The sequence below is a fragment of the Thalassophryne amazonica genome, chromosome 1 (genome assembly GCF_902500255.1).
Source record: "Thalassophryne amazonica chromosome 1, fThaAma1.1, whole genome shotgun sequence".
Classification (NCBI taxonomy): domain Eukaryota; kingdom Metazoa; phylum Chordata; class Actinopteri; order Batrachoidiformes; family Batrachoididae; genus Thalassophryne; species Thalassophryne amazonica.
Window position 1 is genome coordinate 95,595,967 of NC_047103.1, and position 21,500 is coordinate 95,617,466.

Below are 21,500 nucleotides of genomic sequence, written 5' to 3' on the forward strand. Positions count from 1 at the left end.
TTAATTTCACTCGTTCTCTAAGACACAGCTCGTCCTCCCCATTAAAATGTTCTTCTTTCATGGAGGTTGGCATCCATCTTAATGATGCATTACTACTACCCTCTGCTCTGGCGTGCGGGTGAGACACCTCATTCATTCATTCATAACATTAATACAGGAGCAGTTTGTCAGCGAAACTTGAGTCATGTAGATCAGTGATTCTCAACCGGGGTGCCGCGGCACCCTAGGGTGCCATGATCGATCGTCAGGGGTGCCGTGGGTAGGGCTGTCACAGTTATTACAATATTTGTGAATCGCGATTATTTTTCATATTCGCGATTACCGTGAATTATTTATTTTATCCACAAAGCATAAAACGACTCAGAATCTGACATCATTGTGCTGCAGCCTTGCGCTCGTCTTAAGGCGGGACAATAACAAGGAGGCTGACGGCCGATTAAAACAGTGCCGTCTTCTTCAAAAGCCGTCTAAAATGCGGAGCTGTCGGTGTGTGTGTGTGTCTGTGTCTGTGTGTGCGCGCGTGGAGTTAACAGGCTGTAGACTGTGAGGGAGGGGGTGGGTGAGGGAGATTCCTGAATGCAGGCGCGACACATTCAGTGCGCAGCGAGCGCGGAGCAGAGAGAGGATTTTAACCCGAGTGAACATGTTAACAAAACGAAAACGTGAAGCTGCCTTTACTTCTCTCTGAACTCTCTCTAAAGGTGTGATTCTGCCGTTACCTTCCTGTTCACACCATGTGCGTGTCGTGTGCTGAATTTATGAGATCATGAGATGAAATAAACGGTCAAATAGCTTTAAAAACATATTTAAAAAATGAGAATATATAAATGAACTGAGCCACAAAAAAAAAAAAAAAAAACCCTGACATGGAGAAGCTGTGGTGATGTTCAGATGCACAGATCACAAAAAGCAGGTGAGAACTCTAAACTTTAACAACTGTTACTTTCCAAAGGTATTGATTTGTTCAATATGGGCTTAATGCAGTGTTTAAGCACAAAATGTGACTGATGAGGAGAAATAATTTCAGAAATGCAATAGAAACAACCACAATTCAGAAAAAGTTGGGACTGTATGTAAAATGAAGATAAAAATAAAAATGTTGCACCATTCCCAGTTTCTCCACTCACAGAAGCCAAACGTTCTTCCAGAGTTGTGTAATTATACTACAATAGTATAATATAAAGAAGGGGAAAAAAGAAAAAATAGTCAATATATTCATCAACCGCAATTTTTTGTCTGACAATTAATCATCTCCAGAAATTCCTAATCGTTACAGCCCTACTTGAGATCAGAGTGCAAAATGCTTTAGGATTTTCGAAATGCGGTGTTTTCTGTATCGATTTTCTATTGCGATAATTGGGTTTTGCGCAAAACCAGAGGTAATAGAATTATAATATTTTGGTTGGTGGTGTGCCGCAGGATTTTGTAAATATAAAAAGGGTGCCGCGGCTCAAAAAAGGTTGAAAATCACTGATGTAGATAGTGTCTTCTTGTAGCCGCAGATGACAATGCAGTATTTTTGGACATATATGTTGCTTTGAAATATAAGTCACAGCACCAGCCAAACAAGTTAAAAACAAACAAACAAACAAACAAACAAAAACACACGACTTCTAGTTCCTAAAATAGTGCACATTACATTGATACAGTACTATGTTGCATTGATAGTTTGCACTTGCATCATATCATCATGTAGTGTATGTCCCGCTTTAAGCTAGAAACTGTCCATTACATTGCTAAATAGGAGATGAAAAGTAACAAAAATGCTTTGTCAGTACAGTAGATTAACCATCGCAAATGCAAAACATTGTTGCGAAAGCTTTCAAGAACCTTTGAAACACCAGTGTTTCAGACATTGTTTTGCATCGGCAAGAAAAGGAGCACATCACATCACACACAAATCACATGCTTGGCTGGCACGTGTTGAACACTGGCATCTGCTGGATGATTGACAGAGAGGCATCACTGAGGTATTTTTCTAAACAACCAAGATGGCTGCCTCTGAGTTGAAACAATCTCTTGAATCCACCGTCAGCATTAAACAATCTGGAAAGTGTATTTTCTTCTGTCGAGGCAAAATTTCAACTTTGGACCAAGCGCTCTCTGGCTCTCTGCGGAAGGAAGAGTCAGGAGGTTGACTGTTTGTCAAAATTAACAGGTTTATTATACAAAACACTTTGGACTCACCAACGAATAGCATACAGCAAGTGTCTGAGTGTGTGTTATATCAGCACTTAGAGTGCACCCTTATGTACATGTCAGGACGGTGTTCGTGTGCAAGTTCTCACGAGTTCATCTACACAAACTGATGCTGGTACCTGTCTGAAAATGACTTCATTTGGAAACAAGCTGTTGAGAGACAAATTCGCACAAAAAAATGTTTTGTCTCAAGGCTGCAGTTAGGCGCTATCAGAACAAATTCTGTGTCACTCTGGGTCAGACAGAAGCACGTGGCTATCAGTCGTTTTGCGCAAACTGCATGAACGGTCTCTGAATTAAGTAAGGACATTTCACAGTGCATTCGCCCTATTGACGTTTCAAAACCCACAAAACCTCGGAGAGTTCGCCGCGCTGCGAGATCTCAGTAACATTGAGAACTGCACTGAGACGCTCTGATCGGGCTGCAATTTAACCGCTGCACACAGACAACACCATTAACATCACAACATAAAACTATTTTTATATTGTGCCTAAAACTCTCGTGAATATATTCTCTGGGTTTACAGACGTTATTGTGTTTGTTTTATGTAAACATGCGAGAATCACAGGCTGTGTCTCTGTTATTTTCAATGGGAGCTGCTGTGAGCTACAATCGCTTCCTGATCATGTCGTGCTGGGGGAAAGTGAAGTTTGCTCTTTAACGTCTTGATTATTGTTCTTTAAAACACTGTTTGTCCTCTTTGTTCAAGACTAATATACACTCAACAAAAATATAAATGCAACACTTTTGGTTTTGCTCCCATTTTGTATGAGATGAACTCAAAGATCTAAAACTTTTTCCACATACACAATATCACCATTTCCCTCAAATATTGTTCACAAACCAGTCTAAATCTGTGATAGTGAGCACTTCTCCTTTGCTGAGATAATCCATCCCATCTCACAGGTGTGCCATACCAAGATGCTGATTAGACACCATGATTAGCGCACAGGTGTGCCTTAGACTGTCCACAATAAAAGGCCACTCTGAAAGGTGCAGTTTTATCACACAGCACAATGCCACAGATGTTGCAAGATTTGAGGGAGCGTGCAATTGACATGCTGACAGCAGGAATGTCAACCAGAGCTGTTGCTCGTGTATTGAATGTTCATTTCTCTTCCATAAGCCGTCTCCAAAGGCGTTTCAGAGAATTTGGCAGTACATCCAACCAGCCTTACAACCGCAGACCACATGTAACCACACCAGCCCAGGACCTCCACATCCAGCATGTTCACCTCCAAGATCGTCTAAGACCAGCCACTCGGACAGCTGCTGAAACAATTAGTTTGCATAACCAAAGAATTTCTGCACAAACTGTCAGAAACCGTCTCAGGGAAGCTCATCTGCATGCTCGTCGTCCTCATCGGGGTGTCGACCTGACTCCAGTTCTTGAGTGGGCAAATGCTCACATTCGCTGGCGTTTGGCACGTTGGAGAATCCCGGTTCACAATGTGAAGACAGCGGCAGACAGCATGTGTGGCGTCGTGTGGGTGAGCGGTTTTCTGATGTCAATGTTGTGGATCGAGTGGCCCATGGTGGCGGTGGGGTTATGGTATGGGCAGGCGTCTGTTATGGACGAAGAACACAGGTGCATTTTATTGATGGCATTTTGAATGCACAGAGATACCGTGACGAGATCCTGAGGCCCATTATTGTGCCATACATCCAAGAACATCACCTCATGTTGCAGCAGGATAATGCACGGCCCCATGTTGCAAGGATCTGTACACAATTCTTGGAAGCTGAAAATGTCCCAGTTCTTGCATGGCCGGCATACTCACCGGACATGTCACCCATTGAGCATGTTTGGGATGCTCTGGACCGGCATGTACGACAGCGTGTACCAGTTCCTGCCAATATGCAGCAACTTCGCACAGCCATTGAAGAGGAGTGGACCAACATTCCACAGGCCACAATTGACAACCTGATCAACTCTATGCGAAGGAGATGTGTTGCACTGCATGAGGCAAATGGTGGTCACACCAGATACTGACTGGTATCCCCCCCCCCAATAAAACAAAACTGCACCTTTCAGAGTGGCCTTTTATTGTGGGCAGTCTAAGGCACACCTGTGCACTAATCATGGTGTCTAATCAGCATCTTGGTATGGCACACCTGTGAGGTGGGATGGATTATCTCAGCAAAGGAGAAGTGCTCACTATCACAGATTTAGACTGGTTTGTGAACAATATTTGAGGGAAATGGTGATATTGTGTATGTGGAAAAAGTTTTAGATCTTTGAGTTCATCTCATACAAAATGGGAGCAAAACCAGAAGTGTTGCGTTTATATTTTTGTATATAATATGTCTGAAATTCGGTTTGCATTTATTAAATTCCACGCAGATTAAAGGTAACAGACACAGATTGTGTTATAATTGTTTTAGCAAGTTTTCAGGGTATCATGCAGCAGTCTCTTATTAACATGACGAAAAGCATAAAAAAATACATTTTTGTAGTATAATATTCATTTACAACAGTCATCATGTTTATTCTCTATATGTTGTTGACTGCAGCGAGTCTCTGGCATGCAAGGGATTATGGGATATGTCGATAGGGTGAATTCCCACTGTGATGAACACAATCAAATAAACATGACATCACATGAAGACAATTATTTTATTTTCACACTTCAAAAGAGGAACAAACACTTGCATATGAAGCCTTCCGTGGCAAGAAAAACGTTTACTTCCTACAGGACAAGTTTAATTTATTAACTATCCCGCTGTTGACAAAAAGATGGGGCAGAATGAAAACCCAGAGCCTATTGTTATCACTTTGACTTGCAAATCTAATTTTCCATTCTGCTACCTGTTTGATGATTAGTGAATACTGAATTGATGATAGAAAGTAAAAAATTATTTCTCAGATTGAATAGATTTCTGTGAGAAATGACTTGTCTCTTTAAATGACAGCCACTCCTGCTCCTAATCTGATTGTTTCACAGCAGTTATGTTCTAAAACTCAAATAATGTGGTCATACCACCACACAAACTATACAGAAATGCCTTTATATTAATTTAGCCACAAAAGAAACAGAGCTTGAGGGAGATGGTCAAGCATAGTACTGCGGACAGTGAATAGGGTTCATAAGAAAGAAATCCTTTTCCACAAAGAAATGTCTAAAATAAGTGCAGTAAACCATTATTTTGTAATTATTTAAAAGCTGTAAATATTATAAAAGTCAAAGGATTTCTAAGAGTCTAGCTGAAGCAGACACTTTTTCCTTATCTTTCTGTCTCTTTCAAAATAGAGTATGTGTGGTTTTTAGGCTATGGGCAGCTTGACATGAGCTTGTTTGTCAGTGTATTTCATTGCAAAAGCCTCGGTCTGGTGGCCACCGGGGCCATGTCTGACTTTGCATGTTAACATTTGCGCTCTCTGAGTGCAGTGTTGTTTGTGGTCGTATTTCCAAGTCACACTACCAGCTAAAGATACAGAGATTTGCACTGAATCATAAGTGTGTCACTGCAGAAGTGAATGTGACACATTTCTGTGTTCAGACAGACTTCCTAATTCCCCACGATAAAATAAACATGAGTCTGGACTGCACTTCAGAACAGCATGTGATTTTGTTTGCATGCTTTATTTCTTCACCGTCATTCGACTGCTGTAATGATGTAACACGATACATTGCAGATACAGTACGTGACCTAAGACAAACCTTTGTAAAGAGACCACCTCCTGGCTTTATTGTGTCCTTCATAAATTGAAGGAGGCAGAAGGGAGCAAGAGGAGAAAGCACGTTAAAACAAAGGATTTTACATATTTACATATTCCCATTGTTTAATTTTACAAATCCTAACAGGATTTGTTTTCCCAACACATGCAGATGCATCGCATGACACCAAGTAGCACCAAAGGTTTGCAGGAAACATTTTAATAATCAATCTAAAATGTTTTGAATGCCAGCAGTTTTGACAGAAAGGAATATTTCTGCATCAGTAGTGCAGAGCAGCAAGCTTCCCTGACATACTGTCTCAGTCTTTGATATGCATACGTTTCTGTCTTTGTTTCTCCCTATACCCCACTCTCCTCACTATCTTTTCTTTCTTCCATCAGGGTGACGTGGGACCCAAGGGAAGGAAAGGAGAGGTTTGTTGAATTAGACTTTGCAGGGTTAGATAAAATCCTTTCTGTCCCTTTCTGCACTACAGCGAGGAACATTGTCAGCTGCTCTAAAGGACTTACACAACCAATACAACCGTGGGCCTGGAAAAATCCAGCCCCTCAGGAAAAAATATACATCACCAATGTGTAGTCTTCAAAAGTGTACACATTGGAAATATCAAACATACACTTCATGCCTGCAGAATCACAATATATCTACACACTGTATCATTTGAATATTATTAAAGAATAGTTTGACACTTGATGAACTGACTTTGTGATCAAAAATCTCCACTAAAGCACACCTTTGCTATAACTGATATTTTATTGAATAACATTAATTTTATGTAGGCTAAACGTACAACTAAAAGTTAGTCAGGTAGCTAGATATTTGGACAGTGATACAATTGTTGTAATGTTGCCTCTAATGAAACCAGATGTGCTTGTCGGGTCATAGGGTTTACCAAAAACATTATTTAACCATTTAGGAATTATATCCATTGTTATACACTGTCCATTCATTTTCAGAAAATTAATTCAACAAGTTGATTATTTTTAAGACAGTTCCTCACTTGCACAAATGGAGCTTTTATCTATAGCTTCATGTGTTATGCAGTTTCATAGTTGAGTGGAAATTAGATGGATTTTCTTAAAAAAATACTTAAGCCTAGATTTAATTTGTTTTCTATCTAAAGTCCTCCTCTGCCTCACTCAACCACAGTGAAAAAAGAGAATTGTTGGACAGTCTTTGATAAAGTGCTTTAGTTGGTAACACTCAAATAAATTTGGTTGATCCAAATTAACTAGCAAGTAATATTAATACTAACATGTGACATTTATTTGGACATAATTTACTTCAATATTACCAGTAGAAATCATTTAATTCAATTTTTGCTTTTTTATTTCCTGCATGCAGCCCAGTTTCTCCAGTCACATCTATAGTAGCCACGACAACACTGAAGGACTTTCCTTTTTTTCCAACCTCAGTTATTGCGAACTGCCGACTTGAGTCAGATTTATCGTAAACAACCATACTGTTTGTATGTCTTAATGATTGATGTAAATGTAGTCTAAGACATATTCAGTGACTTGGATATTTTCAGTCATCCATCCTCTCACTTGTCACAAGAAAAGTGTCTGTAAAATTCTTGTATTTAATTTGACCAATTCTGGCCTCTGAAAATGAGGGATTGTATATAAAAATAGCTGTGATAACTAAAGGTTTAATTTGATATTTTTGGCCAACCCCTTGAATTAAAGTTGAAAGTTTATGCTATAAACACATACTGATTATTTAATTTCAGCTCCACTGTGACAGTGTGAAAATTGCAAAAATCACGTCATTGTCCAAATACTTATGGACCTCACTGCTGTTAGTTTAATTTCACCCTTATGTATAATGATTGATAATTTACCAACAGATGACGTGTCTTGCCTTGTGCTTCTTCAGAAAGGAGTTGTAGGAGACACCGGCATCAAGGGTGTGGAAGGAAAAAAGGGGGACATGGGCCACATGGGGACTGTAGGTCCAAGAGGATTTCCTGGGCAGGATGGGGTACCTGGTCAACCAGGCCAACCAGGATATCCTGGGAAACCTGTGAGTGAGCCTCCTGATCATTTCTACAAAGCTCGTTTTAAATAAAGAAGGTCTGAGTTGAAAATCCAATTTATGATATTTTCTGTGGAATGTGAGAGTTATGTCTGGGAGTAACAGGGTCGCTGCTCTCAGTGTGTGGGCTACTTCTGTGCTCACAGTCCATCACAGTCTGAGCCTCTTCTCCCCATCCCTCGGTGGATTCAGCTGAACCAAAGTGTATTTATGTGTTTCAGGGCAAGCCTCCCTCAGATGAACACCTTATAAAGCTGTGTGCTGATGTGCTGCGTGGTAAGTACATGTTGTATCAATTCACTGAGGCATGTGAAGGCCAGGTTAGAACATTCACATCTTCGAAGTGCCAAAGTATCTCAACAGCAGCCTCATATTTCCAAATGTACACCACAAAATTCTGCTTGACTTTTAAAGCATCAATTCCCACTGGTGCAGTTGTGCAGGTTTTATGTAGATTTGCTTACACATGTTCATTGTAAATTTATTTTACACAGGGTCAGGTGCAAATCTGATATATTACCATTCTCTTTGGTATTTGAGAAAATCTGTACTTTGCAGTGTGTTGAATGTATGAAAGTATCTATGGAAGGAAAATCAATTCATTTATCCACAAATACATGATGCCCACTCATTCATTCATTCATTTTCCAGTTTTTCTGGGGCCTCATTTGGATGATGGCAGGCTAACTAAGGGGGACCATGCCGGGAAGCCCAAGTTGTTCCCAGGTCAAATATTTAGAACCCTGTTTTGACAAAACACCAACCTTGATGCACCAGTGTGCATTCCTCTGCGTAAAGTCTACACACATTATGAACTGACATAATATAAGAGGGTGTCTGAAAATTCAACTGACGCATTGGGTCATGTGCTGGTGTATCACATCAACACTTCACCACACTATGGAACCACCCTGATTCCTGAATGGCAACCACACAGGCAAACAACCCATCTATCCCAGCTCTCCAAAGTTACCATCTATCTTCCATAACCTGGTGAGGAGTGAGTGTCCCCTTGGCCTTTTTCAGCAACTGGGGTTCTCAATATTATGGTACCCATGTGCTGGATCATGCCCAGATAACTAGATCACATGACCAAATTGTCATAGCTGACGCTCCCTCACGATGCAAGTTGTTATTGTAACTGGAGTCCCTGAAGTATCTGAATATTTTTTCATTCATTCATTTTCTATACCTGCTTACTGCAATCAAGGGTCTGGGAGGGGTGGAGCCTATCCCAGCACTCATAGAAGGAGAGATGGGGTACACCCTGGACAGGACACCAGTTTATGGTATCTGAAAACAGCACTTTTTAAATAGCAGAAAAACTCCACTGTACTTTACTGGTTTGTGGTGAAACTGCTTTTGGCCTGACCATACCTCATTTTTACCCCAACATGCCCATGGGTGCACAATTGAGTTCAGCTGTAATTGCATTTACATGACAGCGGTGCTGAGCATGACAATGATGACTACATCACTTGTACACTAGCAACTGCACTTGTTTTGCTCTGTGTGCCACATTACAACGGGTGGAAGATTGGGCCTTTAATTAACATTTCTTGCAGTCTTCCTCAAAGCTATATTCAAATAATGCAGGCCCACAGACCATCCACAGGGAGACATCCAGGGTATATACCATTATAATAATGTTCAACTGCCTTAATTTGCCCCCCCGTCTGCATATATAGTAAAGGTAAATGGCACACTGGCAGAACCATTTATATACATAAATACACATATATGCAATTTGTTCTTGCAAGACAGATAATATGTAGTGCGTGAGTGAATGTGGTGTGCATGTGTGACCCAAATCCACCCTTCCTGATCAGCCTACACATCCTACTCAAAGCCAACAGACAACTTCTTTCAGGAAGGGCAGACCCCCATAATAACATGAAGACGTACAAGAACGAAAGACAAGTGGCGACAGGAATATCGGTGAAGTGATGAAAAGTCAGACACCAAGGAGACGGGACCCCAACAGTACAACATACCAGGACAAACAGCTTGCTTCTTTTAATGTGAAGAAGCAGTGTGTCTATGCTGAGCTCTTTCCACATTTTCACCAAGTGACTAACAGAAAATGTCCACCAGCCGTGCAACTGACCCCTGAACAGTTCAGTCGCATTGTGACTGTGTTATGTAATAGCTTTGTCTCATTATCATATCTGTCTGAAGTGCGGCTACTTTTCATTCACTTGTTTTTTTAGTGTCTGATCATGAATGCAAAGCACAACTCCTCATATTTACTTTATATAAATGCTGTTATTTAACCACAGTGGATCAAGAAATGAAGAGTAAACAATGCATATCCTCTTAAGTGTTATTGATATACATGTGTAGCAGCTGTTTTTTTTTTTTATTTTCCCAGTTCAACTGCACAGAGTGAAGAGAGAGTACACAAGGGAGAGAGTAGGCATAAAAAGGGCAAGACTAAGGGGAGACAGAGGAAGCCTGAGTGAATTTGTATGCCCTGCCATACAGGAAAACCAAAACATCTTACTGTGTGTAACTCTTATGGGCCTCTGGTGGACAGTGGACTGAGCCGCAGCTGGAGGTCGTATGCTGTAGAAGCCATCAGAACATTATCACTTTCAAAAAGCAGCAATACATTTGTTGTAATCAAATCAAAATCAAATCAATTTTATTTATATAGCACCAAATCACAACAAACAATTGCCCCAAGGCGCTTTATATTGTAAGGCAAGGCCATACAATAATTACGTAAAAACCCCAACGGTCAAAACGACCCCCTGTGAGCAAGCACTTGGCGACAGTAGGAAGGAAAAACTCCCTTTTAACAGGAAGAAACCTCCAGCAGAACCAGGCTCAGGGAGGGGCAGTCTTCTGCTGGAACTGGTTGGGGCTGAGGGAGAGAACCAGGAAAAAGACATGCTGTGGAGGGGAGCAGAGATCAGTCACTAATGATTAAATGCAGAGTGGTGCATACAGAGCAAAAAGAGAAAGAAACACTCAGTGCATCATGGGACCCCCCCAGCAGTCTAAGTCTATAGCAGCATAACTAAGGGATGGTTCAGGGTCACCTGATCCAGCCCTAACTATAAGCTTTAGCAAAAAGGAAAGTTTTAAGCCTAATCTTAAAAGTAGAGAGGGTGTCTGTCTCCCTGATCTGAATTGGGAGCTGGTTCCACAGGAGAGGAGCCTGAAAGCTGAAGGCTCTGCCTCCCATTCTACTCTTACAAACCCTAGGAACTACAAGTAAGCCTGCAGTCTGAGAGCGAAGGCTCTATTGGGGTGATATGGTACTATGAGGTCCCTAAGATAAGATGGGACCTGATTATTCAAAACCTTATAAGCAAGAAGAAGAATTTTAAATTCTATTCTAGAATTAACAGGAAGCCAATGAAGAGAGGCCAATATGGGTGAGATATGCTCTCTCCTTCTAGTCCCCGTCAGTACTCTAGCTGCAGCATTTTGAATTAACTGAAGGCTTTTCAGGGAACTTTTAGGACAACCTGATAATAATGAATTACAGTAGTCCAGCCTAGAGGAAATAAATGCATGAATTAGTTTTTCAGCATCACTCTGAGACAAGACCTTTCTAATTTTAGAGATATTGCGCGAATGCAAAAAAGCAGTCCTACATATTTGTTTAATATGCGCATTGAATGACATATCCTGATCAAAAATGACTCCAGGATTTCTCACAGTATTACTAGAGGTCAGGGTAATGCCATCCAGAGTAAGGATCTGGTTAGACACCATGTTTCTAAGATTTGTGGGGCCAAGTACAATAACTTCAGTTTTATCTGAGTTTAAAAGCAGGAAATTAGAGGTCATCCATGTCTTTATGTCTGTAAGACAATCCTGCAGTTTAGCTAATTGGTGTGTGTCCTCTGGCTTCATGGATAGATAAAGCTGGGTATCATCTGCGTAACAATGAAAATTTAAGCAATGCCGTCTAATAATACTGCCTAAGGGAAACATGTATAAAGTGAATAAAATTGGTCCTAGCACAGAACCTTGTGGAACTCCATAATTAACCTTAGTCTGTGAAGAAGATTCCCCATTTACATGAACAAATTGTAATCTATTAGATAAATATGATTCAAACCACCGCAGCGCAGTGCCTTTAATACCTATGCCATGCTCTAATCTCTGTAATAAAATTTTATGGTCAACAGTATCAAAAGCAGCACTGAGGTCTAACAGAACAAGCACAGAGATGAGTCCACTGTCTGAGGCCATAAGAAGATCATTTGTAACCTTCACTAATGCTGTTTCTGTACTATGATGAATTCTAAAACCTGACTGAAACTCTTCAAATAGACCATTCCTCTGCAGATGATCAGTTAACTGTTTTACAACTACCCTTTCAAGAATTTCTGAGAGAAAAGGAAGGTTGGAGATTGGCCTATAATTAGCTAAGATAGCTGGGTCAAGTGATGGCTTTTTATGTAATGGTTTAATTACTGCCACCTTAAAAGCCTGTGGTACATAGCCAACTAATAAAGATAGATTGATCATATTTAAGATCGAAGCATTAATTAATGGTAGGGCTTCCTTGAGCAGCCTGGTAGGAATGTGGTCTAATAGACATGTTGATGGTTTGGAGGAAGTAACTAATGAAAATAACTCAGACAGAACAATCGTAGAGAAAGAGTCTAACCAAATACCGGCATCACTGAAAGCAGCCAAAGATAACGATACGTCTTTGGGATGGTTATGAGTAATTTTTTCTCTAATAGTTAAAATTTTATTAGCAAAGAAATTCATGAAGTCATTACTAGTTAAAGGAATACTCGGCTCAATAGAGCTCTGACTCTTTGTCAGCCTGGCTACAGTGCTGAAAAGAAACCTGGGGTTGTTCTTATTTTCTTCAATTAGTGATGAGTAGTAAGATGTCCTAGCTTTACGGAGGGCTTTTTTTATAGAGCAACAGACTCTTTTTCCAGGCTAAGTGAAGATCTTCTAAATTAGTGAGACGCCATTTCCTCTCCAACTTACGGGTTATCTGCTTTAAGCTGCGAGTTTGTGAGTTATACCACGGAGTCAGGCACTTCTGATTTAAAGCTCTCTTTTTTGAGCTACAGAGTGTAATGAGAACATCATTACACTCTGATGTTCAGGTGTGCCTTGAGATTTTGTCCATTACAAAAACAATCACAGACACTGACAAACCATAGCCTTGATAGAGTCCAACACTTACTAAGGATATCTGTTAAGAAAGTTAATGGCTTGATATTTTATGTAAATTAATGACTCAATATATTCTGGCTGTGCCTTACAGACCAGTTGCCAACATTGCTCCAGACCCTTACCCCTCCGTCTCACTGTGAACCTTGCCAGAGCCTGAAGGGACCGCCAGGGCAACCAGGAATACCAGGGTCCAAAGGCTCCATGGGCCCTCCAGGCTACCCTGGGAGAACTGGTTCTCAGGGTTACCCAGGACCCCCTGGAATACAAGGCCGTCCAGGGCACAAAGGTGATTAAGTCATGATGTAATGAGTCCCTTGAGGTCTGCAGTTTAAGTGATTAACTTCAGACCCTGATGACAAGTTGATGTCAGTTATAAGCCAGTATAAGCCTCTCAACCAGTCTCAGTTTCTTTTCTTTTCTTTTTCTTTTTTTACTTTACTGCTTCCATTTAGAAACAAACAGGCAATTGACATCTCAGCACAGGTTGGGCTCCATTCATCATACTCATACTCTTAGGTGAGAAGGGTACATAACTACAAATCAAAAACAGGAAAACAATGAAATAAAAGGTTAAAATTTACATAATGAAATATATTTTGAACTGCATTCAACAGACAATTTTTATAATTTGATGTGTACTTTAACAGCTACAATAATGGGAAATGTAAATACTGTATCTACTACAAAAAATACACTTTATTTGCATGTATTACACAATGAAATCAAATGAAAATATAATATTTGTAATCTGACAAAGGCTTCAAGATTCAGTGTTTTCATGTCACGTTATTCATATAATTTTTGTAACATTTATTACATTAAGCAAATGCATGTCTTATAAAAGACACAACAAACATAATGAATTACTATAGAAATAATGTAACTGAACACTGTTTAAAGAATAAATTATGTTAAGCACTCTCTGCATGTCTACCAACCCTTTTGTCCATAGGTCACTGTGAAATTGATGCATATTGATCATATTTACACTCAAGTTTGTTGCAGTAATTATAACTGTTGATGTCCAAGTGACGATAAGAGAAGCAGCCTTCTGACTGCAAGGTTGTAAAGTAATTCAGTCTCCTCACCCGACAGACAGAAATGAAAGACAAACAGTATTTCTTTTCTTCACATTACCATCACTAAAGTGTACTTGAGCAAGGTGCTTAATCTTGAAGTTGCTCCCAGTGTGCAGCTTGCGATGTGGTATTTTGACAGTGGTGTGCATTTGCATGCATGCGTGTGAACACAGTGAATGCAAATTGCTTTGCCTGCTTTACATGGAAAAAGCTCATTCAAAGGTTCATTGTTCATTGACCATTTTGGCTATTTTGGTGTCATAATCTCTATAATAACTTTTAGTTTGATCCATACAGTTGTAGCTATGTGAAAATGGGCAGGCTGAACTAATCAGAGGGTATATTGAATAATTGTAATGTCTCAGTCAGTAACATTACTTCTGATATGTTTTAGATATCTGCAACTGTGGACTCAGGCTGTTCAAAGGGCAGGGGGTTAAGAAATAAGGGTACTTACTGCATGGTAGGATCACCAGCATGCAAAACCCTATAGTGCATAATGTATGAAGAAATACTCTTCATCATTGGTTAAGTTGGGATAACTCAGGTCCCCTACAGGTGCCTTTCTGACAAAAAAAAAAAAAAAGTCACTCTGTCAGGTTCGGGGATCAAAGAGTTGGACTCTGCACACTGAGGCAGTTGGTAAAAATGACAAACGAGTTTATTTAATGTATGGTAGGTTGAAATTGCACAGGCATTCTTGGAGGAGCAGGAGGAGGAGATCGGTTGTGGAAGCTGTGAATCAGGGATTGAGGAGCCAGGGCCATGTAGAAAACAGCAAAGCAGAATGGTAGCAGGAAACTGTGGGTAAAAGAGGGACAAAAATAACTGAGGGACTCAAGGCAACAGCAACAGGGTAGCAAAACTAAAGCCTAAGTTATCAACAAGGAGGCCAGGTTACTGAAGAAGGAACTGTAGATTCTGATGAGGATGAAGTAGAGAAACTGGGGTTATATGCAGTAGTGATTAGGTGCAGGTGTTCCAATCAGTTCCACTGCCAATACCCTGGGAAAAGGCAGACAGAGAGAGGGAGAGAGAGAGAGATTCAAATTATTCACACAGTGCCAGATCACATGTAATTCATCCCACAGTGATATACACAATGACACTTCAAAATGAAGTCTCCAAATCAATACCGAATGGTGAGATATGTAGATCAGAGTCACACAGAAACGTGTAGAGTATACTCTACACCAGGGCTCTTCAACTCATTCCAGAAAGGGCTGAGAGGGTGCAGCTTTTCCTTGCAACCACACACTCCAGCAGATGATTTCACTGATTAACATCACCTTGGACAGATGAAATCACTTAATCAGTGACTTTTTAATCTATTGGTTCGTGATATTGTGACGAAAAGCGCCTCATTTTTGTCACTGCAGCACAAATTCATTCTAATTCATTCTATGATGGCTGCATGAAATTGAAAGTGAAGCGGGGGGTGGGGGATGGTTATGGTTAGGGTGGAGGGAAGGAGTAAGATTAAGTTATGGTTAAGGTTAGGGTTGGGGGGTAGGAGTAGGGTTAGTAATAGTGAGTTAAAAAAAACAAACGAAAATTTGACTCATTTCGTCACAGGAGCAGGAAAAAAAAAAACCCTGAGACTGGGCTGCTGTATACAATACCTTTTCTTACAGATGCTATGACAGCTCATTTGCTTTGTCCATGGCTCAGTAGCCCGGGAAGTCAGTGCAACTGTGGATGAAATGTGCAGGAGTCTCACAAAAGCTAAGAAACTCACTGACTATTTACACACAGGCATATACACTCATTCCAATCAAACGTCACAAATGTGGAAGCTTACCTTTCATGGCGAATAAGTGAAGTTGCTATCTCAGCATCTGCAATGAATCATGGGTATGCCCAAAGATCATTCATTCATAATAAATTTGACCCACAAGCAATAAATCGCCAATATTTTGATAGCGATGTATAGAAATGGTCAATGAAAAAGTGATGTAAAAATTAATTTCAGACACGATTTTGTAAAAGTCAAATGAAACTCATGAAAGTGAAGTATACGGGGATGTTTGGATGATTTTCGAGATGAACGGGGGAGAAGGACGGGGTGTGCCGGTAAACCTCTACAAAATATTCTTAATTTATTTGACTGAATAAGAAGCTATATTTGTTATAAAATCTTGCTAAAGCAATTATTACGATCTGCATACATGTTTACGCAGATTGGACTTTATCATGTTCATGTTTCCTGTACACAGTGGTATCACAGCTCATTTAAATGTCATATTTACGTCAGTCAACAATAGCAACTTCAAGAATACCATTCTAATGAGCTTCTATAACATATTACCAGTTTATTTCATGGAACAATACATGAAATTTGTCAAAAAACAATGACATAACAGGTGGTTTTGATCCTCGTTACAAACATAAACAAACATCGGCATCCGTCTTTCCCAGAAAGAGTAATATCTATGTGTGCTAATATGCACCACTTACAGTAATTCTACAACTAGTTCACACTAAATTTGCTAAGAATGGAAGCACAGACATCCAACCTTTGATATTTTCACAAATATATTTTAATATGCCACACATATGAAGACTGTAAAACATTGCCAGTATGCATTCACATTACATTAGCACCATTCTGTTCCCAATAGATCTTGAATTCTTTGCAGGCCTTGGTGACAAAGGCAGAGTTTTTGTTTGTTGGATCTGCTATGGCGAAACAAGGGGGAAGCCAAAGCCAAAGGGACTTACCTACTACAAATCCTGTTGCTTCACAAAAGAGTCACTCACCTAATGGTTCTATGCACTGCATTGCATTATGTGATGCTGTTTTGTTCCAGGTGCCTAGTAGCATCGCATTTTGTATTGCTTGTTGTGTGGGCCGCTGAAGAGGAGGTACTGCTGGCCCACCACCACCAGAGGGCGCCCTGCCTGGAGTGCGGGCTCCAGGCACCAGAGGGCGCCGCCGCCTCACGGGAGCAGCCAAGGTGACAGCTGTCACCCATCACCTGAGACAGCTGACAGCAATCATCAGTGGGGTATATCAGCAGGACGGCATCTCCACCTCATTGCCGAGATATCGTTTCTACCTGAGAGGTAACGTATCAAAGCTGACGGAGTGTATCCTTTTGGATTTGTGCTTAGTTTGTGGATTACTGTTCCAACGAGAGGTGGAGGTAACTTCCCTGCTGTTCGGAGTCCTGGGTGCAAACGCGCCCCCATTTAACTGTTCTTTGTTCCTCGCCAGCAGTACCAGGTCCGACACGCGGAGGCAGTGGCCACCTGGGAGTTCGGGACTTGGCGGCTCCAGTATTCCCGGGGTCCTGTGGCGGAGGAAGCCGTGTGGTTCCGGTCTTACCTTGGAGAGGCGTCTCCTATCTTCGAGCCTGCCCACACGACACTTTTGTGAATTGACTGTTGTCCATTTCCGTGATTGGTTGTATTCGTTGTGCACATTCACAACAGTAAAGCGTTGTTATTTTGATTTACTCCATTGTCCGTTCATTTGCGCCCCCTGTTGTGGGTCCGTGTTCCTACACTTTCACAACATTGCTCACATGTTGTTATACTAACATTAGCAAATTAGCATTGCATGATGTGACAGAGTGGCAGAAGAGAGCGCTTACCGAAGAGGGACATGACAAGGCTATGTCCCCCTCTGGAGGCTGAGAGAAGCAGTGCAGCCACAGCCATGCTGCCTGCTGATGATGCTCCTGATGGCTACAGCGTGCTGGATTCTCGTCGCCCTCTGTCAACAGGGAGGGTTACTGCCACCAGTGCTATGATGGCTGCTGATCACAGTTGTCACTGCAGACAAGCCTGTCCCGGCGACGACCACAGTAAGTCTGTCACAGCCTGTGGTGGTGCTGAAGTCACCAGTCAAGCTGCCCAAATACAATGGAGTGACGCTGCTGGTGCCATGCCTCTTCCAGGTCCAGCTAGCAGCACTATACAATAGCTGGAGTGATAAGGAAGCTGCTACTCATCTGCCCCTAGCATTGGAAGGGAAGGCGGTGCCAGTGCTCCTTGACCTCACCCCAACAGAACAGCAAGACCTCCACAACCTGACCACAGCTATAAATGCTCAAAGAACACTTTTTTGGAACATTCCACAGATGAACAGGTTAATTGGAAACAGGTGATTGTCATGATAACCCTAACCCTAACCCTATCCCTTGCTCAATGTTCAGTTGCAAGGAATTTAGGGATTCCATCATCTACAGTCCATTATATAATCAAAAGATTCAGAGAATCTGGAGAACCTTCTACATGTAAGCGGCAAGACCGACAACCAACATTGAATGCCCGTGACCTTCGATCCCTCAGGCGGCACAATAAAAAACTGACATCATTGTTTAAAGGATCTTATCGTGTGGGCTCAGGAATACTTCAGAAAACTGTTGTCAGTTAACACAGTTTGTCGCTACATCTACAAGTGCAAGTTAAAACTCTACCATGCAAAGCGAAAGCCATACATCAACAACATCCAGAAATGCTGCCGCCTTCTCTGGGCCAGAGCTCATTTTAAATGGACAGACGCAAAGTGGAAAAGTGTGCTGTGGTTTGATGAGTCCACATTTCAAATTCTTTTTGGAAATCATGGACATTGTGTCCTCTGGATAAAAGAGGAAAAATACCATCCAGATTGTTACCAAAGTTCAAAAGCCAGTATCTGTGATGGTATGGGGGTGTGTTAATGCCTATGGCATGGGCAACTTACACAACTGTGATGGCATCATCAATGCTGAAAGGTACATCCAGCTTTTGGAACAACACATGCTGCCATCCAAGCAACGTCTTTTTCAGGGACATCTCTGCTTATTTCAGCAAGACAATGCCAAGCCACATTCTGCACGTTACAACATTGTGGGTTCGTAGTAAAAGAGTGTGGGTACTAGACTGGCCTGCCTGCAGTCCAGACCTGTTGTCCATTAAAAATGTGTAGGGCATTATGAAGCACAAAATACAACAATGGAGACCCCAGACTGTTGAACAACTGAAGTTGTAAAACAAGCATGAATGGGAAAGAATTCCACCTACAAAGCTTCAACAATTAGTGTCCTCAGTTCCCAAATGCTTATTGAGTGTTGTTAGAAGGAAAGGTGATGTAACACAGTGGTAAACATACCACTGTCCCAGCTTTTTTGAAACGTGTTGCAGGCATCCATTTCAAAATGACCAAATATTTGCACAAAAACAAAATGGTTTATCAGTTTGAAGATTAAATATCTTGTCTTTGTGGTGTATTCAATTGAATATAGGTTGAAGAGGATTTGCAAATAAATGTACTCTTTTTTCCATTTTACACAATGTCCCAACTTCATTGGAACTGGGGTTGTATTTTGGACCATTCTTCTTTACAAAACATCTCAGGTTTCTTGGTTTCCCAGCATGGGCAGCCCATTTAAATCACACCACAGATTTTCAATAATATTCAGGTCTGGGGACTGAGATGGCCATTCCACAACATTGTACTTGTTCCTCTGCATGAGTGCCTTAGTAGATTCTGAGCAGTGTTTAGGGTTGTTGTCTTGTTGAAAGATCCAGCCCCGGCACAGCTTCAACTTTGTCACTGATTCATGGACATTGTTCTCAAGAATCTGCTGATATTGACTGGAATCCATGTGACCCTCAACTTTAACAAGATTCCCAGTACCTGCAGTGGCCACACAGCCACACAGCATGATGAAACCACCTACAGTTTTTACACTAGGTAGCAGGCGTTTTTCTTGGAATGGTGTGTTCTTTTTCAGCCAAGCATACCGCCCCTTGTTATGCCCAAATAACTCAATTTTAGTTTCATCAGTCCACAGCACCTTGTTCCAAAATGAAGCTGCCTTGTCCAAATGTGCTTTAGCATACCTCAAGCCACTCTGTTTGTGGCATGTATGCAGAAAAGGCTTTCTCTACATTACAGCATCTTGCAGCAAATCTTTGTGCAGAGTGCACTGTATAGTTGAACGATGCACAGAGACACTATCTGCAGCAAGATCATGTTGTAGGTCTTTGGAGCAGGTCTGTGGGTTGACTATGACTGTTCTCATTCTTCACTTCAGCTTATCTGAGATTTTTCTTGGACTGCCACTTCGAGCCTTAACTAGTACTAAGCCTGTGGTCTTCCATTTCCTCACTATGTTCCCCACAGTGGAAACAGACAGCTGAAATCTCTGAGATAGCTTTTTGTATCCTTTCCTCAATGAGCTTACCAAATCAATTTTTATTAGTGCTGAATGTATTCAAATTAGTAAAATGACAAGGGTGCCCAAATTTATGCACTTGCCTAATTTTGTTTAAATAATTATTGCACACTTTCTGTAAATGCTAGAAACTTCATTTCACTTCTCAAATATCAGGGTGTTTGTCTGCCATATGATATATTTAACTGAAATTTCTGATCCAGTCAACCAATGATTTATAAAGGAAAATCATCAAAATTATCAGGGGTGCCCAAACTTTTGCATACAACTGTAGTAATTATTAACTGAAAATGGATTAATATATATAGAATTTAGAAAGACTTTGAAGCATGTTTCTTAGTATTTTCCAAATAGCTGCTCAAAGGAAAGACTAATGAGTCAAGATATTATAGCCAAATTTATTGGCTGTTATCTAAATAAACTTGTACTTCATAAATGCTATGACTAAAGAAAACTACTAAAATAGTTAGCTGAATTTAATACATTTACTAAAATATATAGGTATTTGTAGACCTGATTCTGATGGACCTTTAAAACAAAGGTTTCTCACTTTCTGGATGTTACTTTGGGTTTCCTTCCTCAAGAATGTAAAGTCTGTATGGTCCTCCAAAGCGTCTTATATTTTGGTATAATTGATTGTACAGTTGTTTGTGGTACCATTCATCTTTGTAAGATGGCTCCTAAAGATTTTTGCTTCTTGAGATTCAGAATTTTGTACCAAGTGGCATAGCTTAATTCTTTAGATTTTTTTCTTGCTTTTAATGCAAGAAATGACTGCTCTACAGTTAGGCCCTTAAATACAGCCAAATGTTCTCCAATTATCCCCAGTACATCCCATTTATTCTTCCAGAAGCTTTTACAAGTAATTCCACCAATTTCTGTAATCTTCTGTGCTATTTAAGGAGGTCATCATCTTGGTCCATCAGCTCCATAAGTAAAGTTGTACAGTGACACAATTTTTGTCATTGTGCCTCTGCATGTGAAATCTGAAGTTTTAGCTTTAATTCAAGGATTTGAACAAAAATGTCACTTTAACAGTTGGAATTATTGCCCGTGAAGACTCTTCTGTTCTTTAAATGTTCTGCACCTGATTTACTGAAATACCACATAAAGAGTGCTAAATTGTGTGGGCAATCCAAACATTTGTGCATTGTGTTGGAGGCATTTTTGCGGGTGA

At 40.6% G+C, this 21,500-nt stretch overlaps 1 protein-coding gene across 1 annotated transcript in view; it reads left to right on the forward strand.

The window, feature by feature from the left end:
* Positions 1-21,500, forward strand: part of LOC117512720 (collagen alpha-1(XXI) chain-like) — a 292,990-nt gene that overhangs the window by 259,478 nt on the left and 12,012 nt on the right. Inside the window, exons 27-30 of the mRNA XM_034172906.1 lie at positions 6,261-6,293; positions 7,759-7,905; positions 8,139-8,193; positions 13,169-13,363. Coding sequence (XP_034028797.1) covers positions 6,261-6,293; positions 7,759-7,905; positions 8,139-8,193; positions 13,169-13,363 — 430 coding nt within the window. The remainder of the gene's footprint in view (positions 1-6,260; positions 6,294-7,758; positions 7,906-8,138; positions 8,194-13,168; positions 13,364-21,500) is intronic.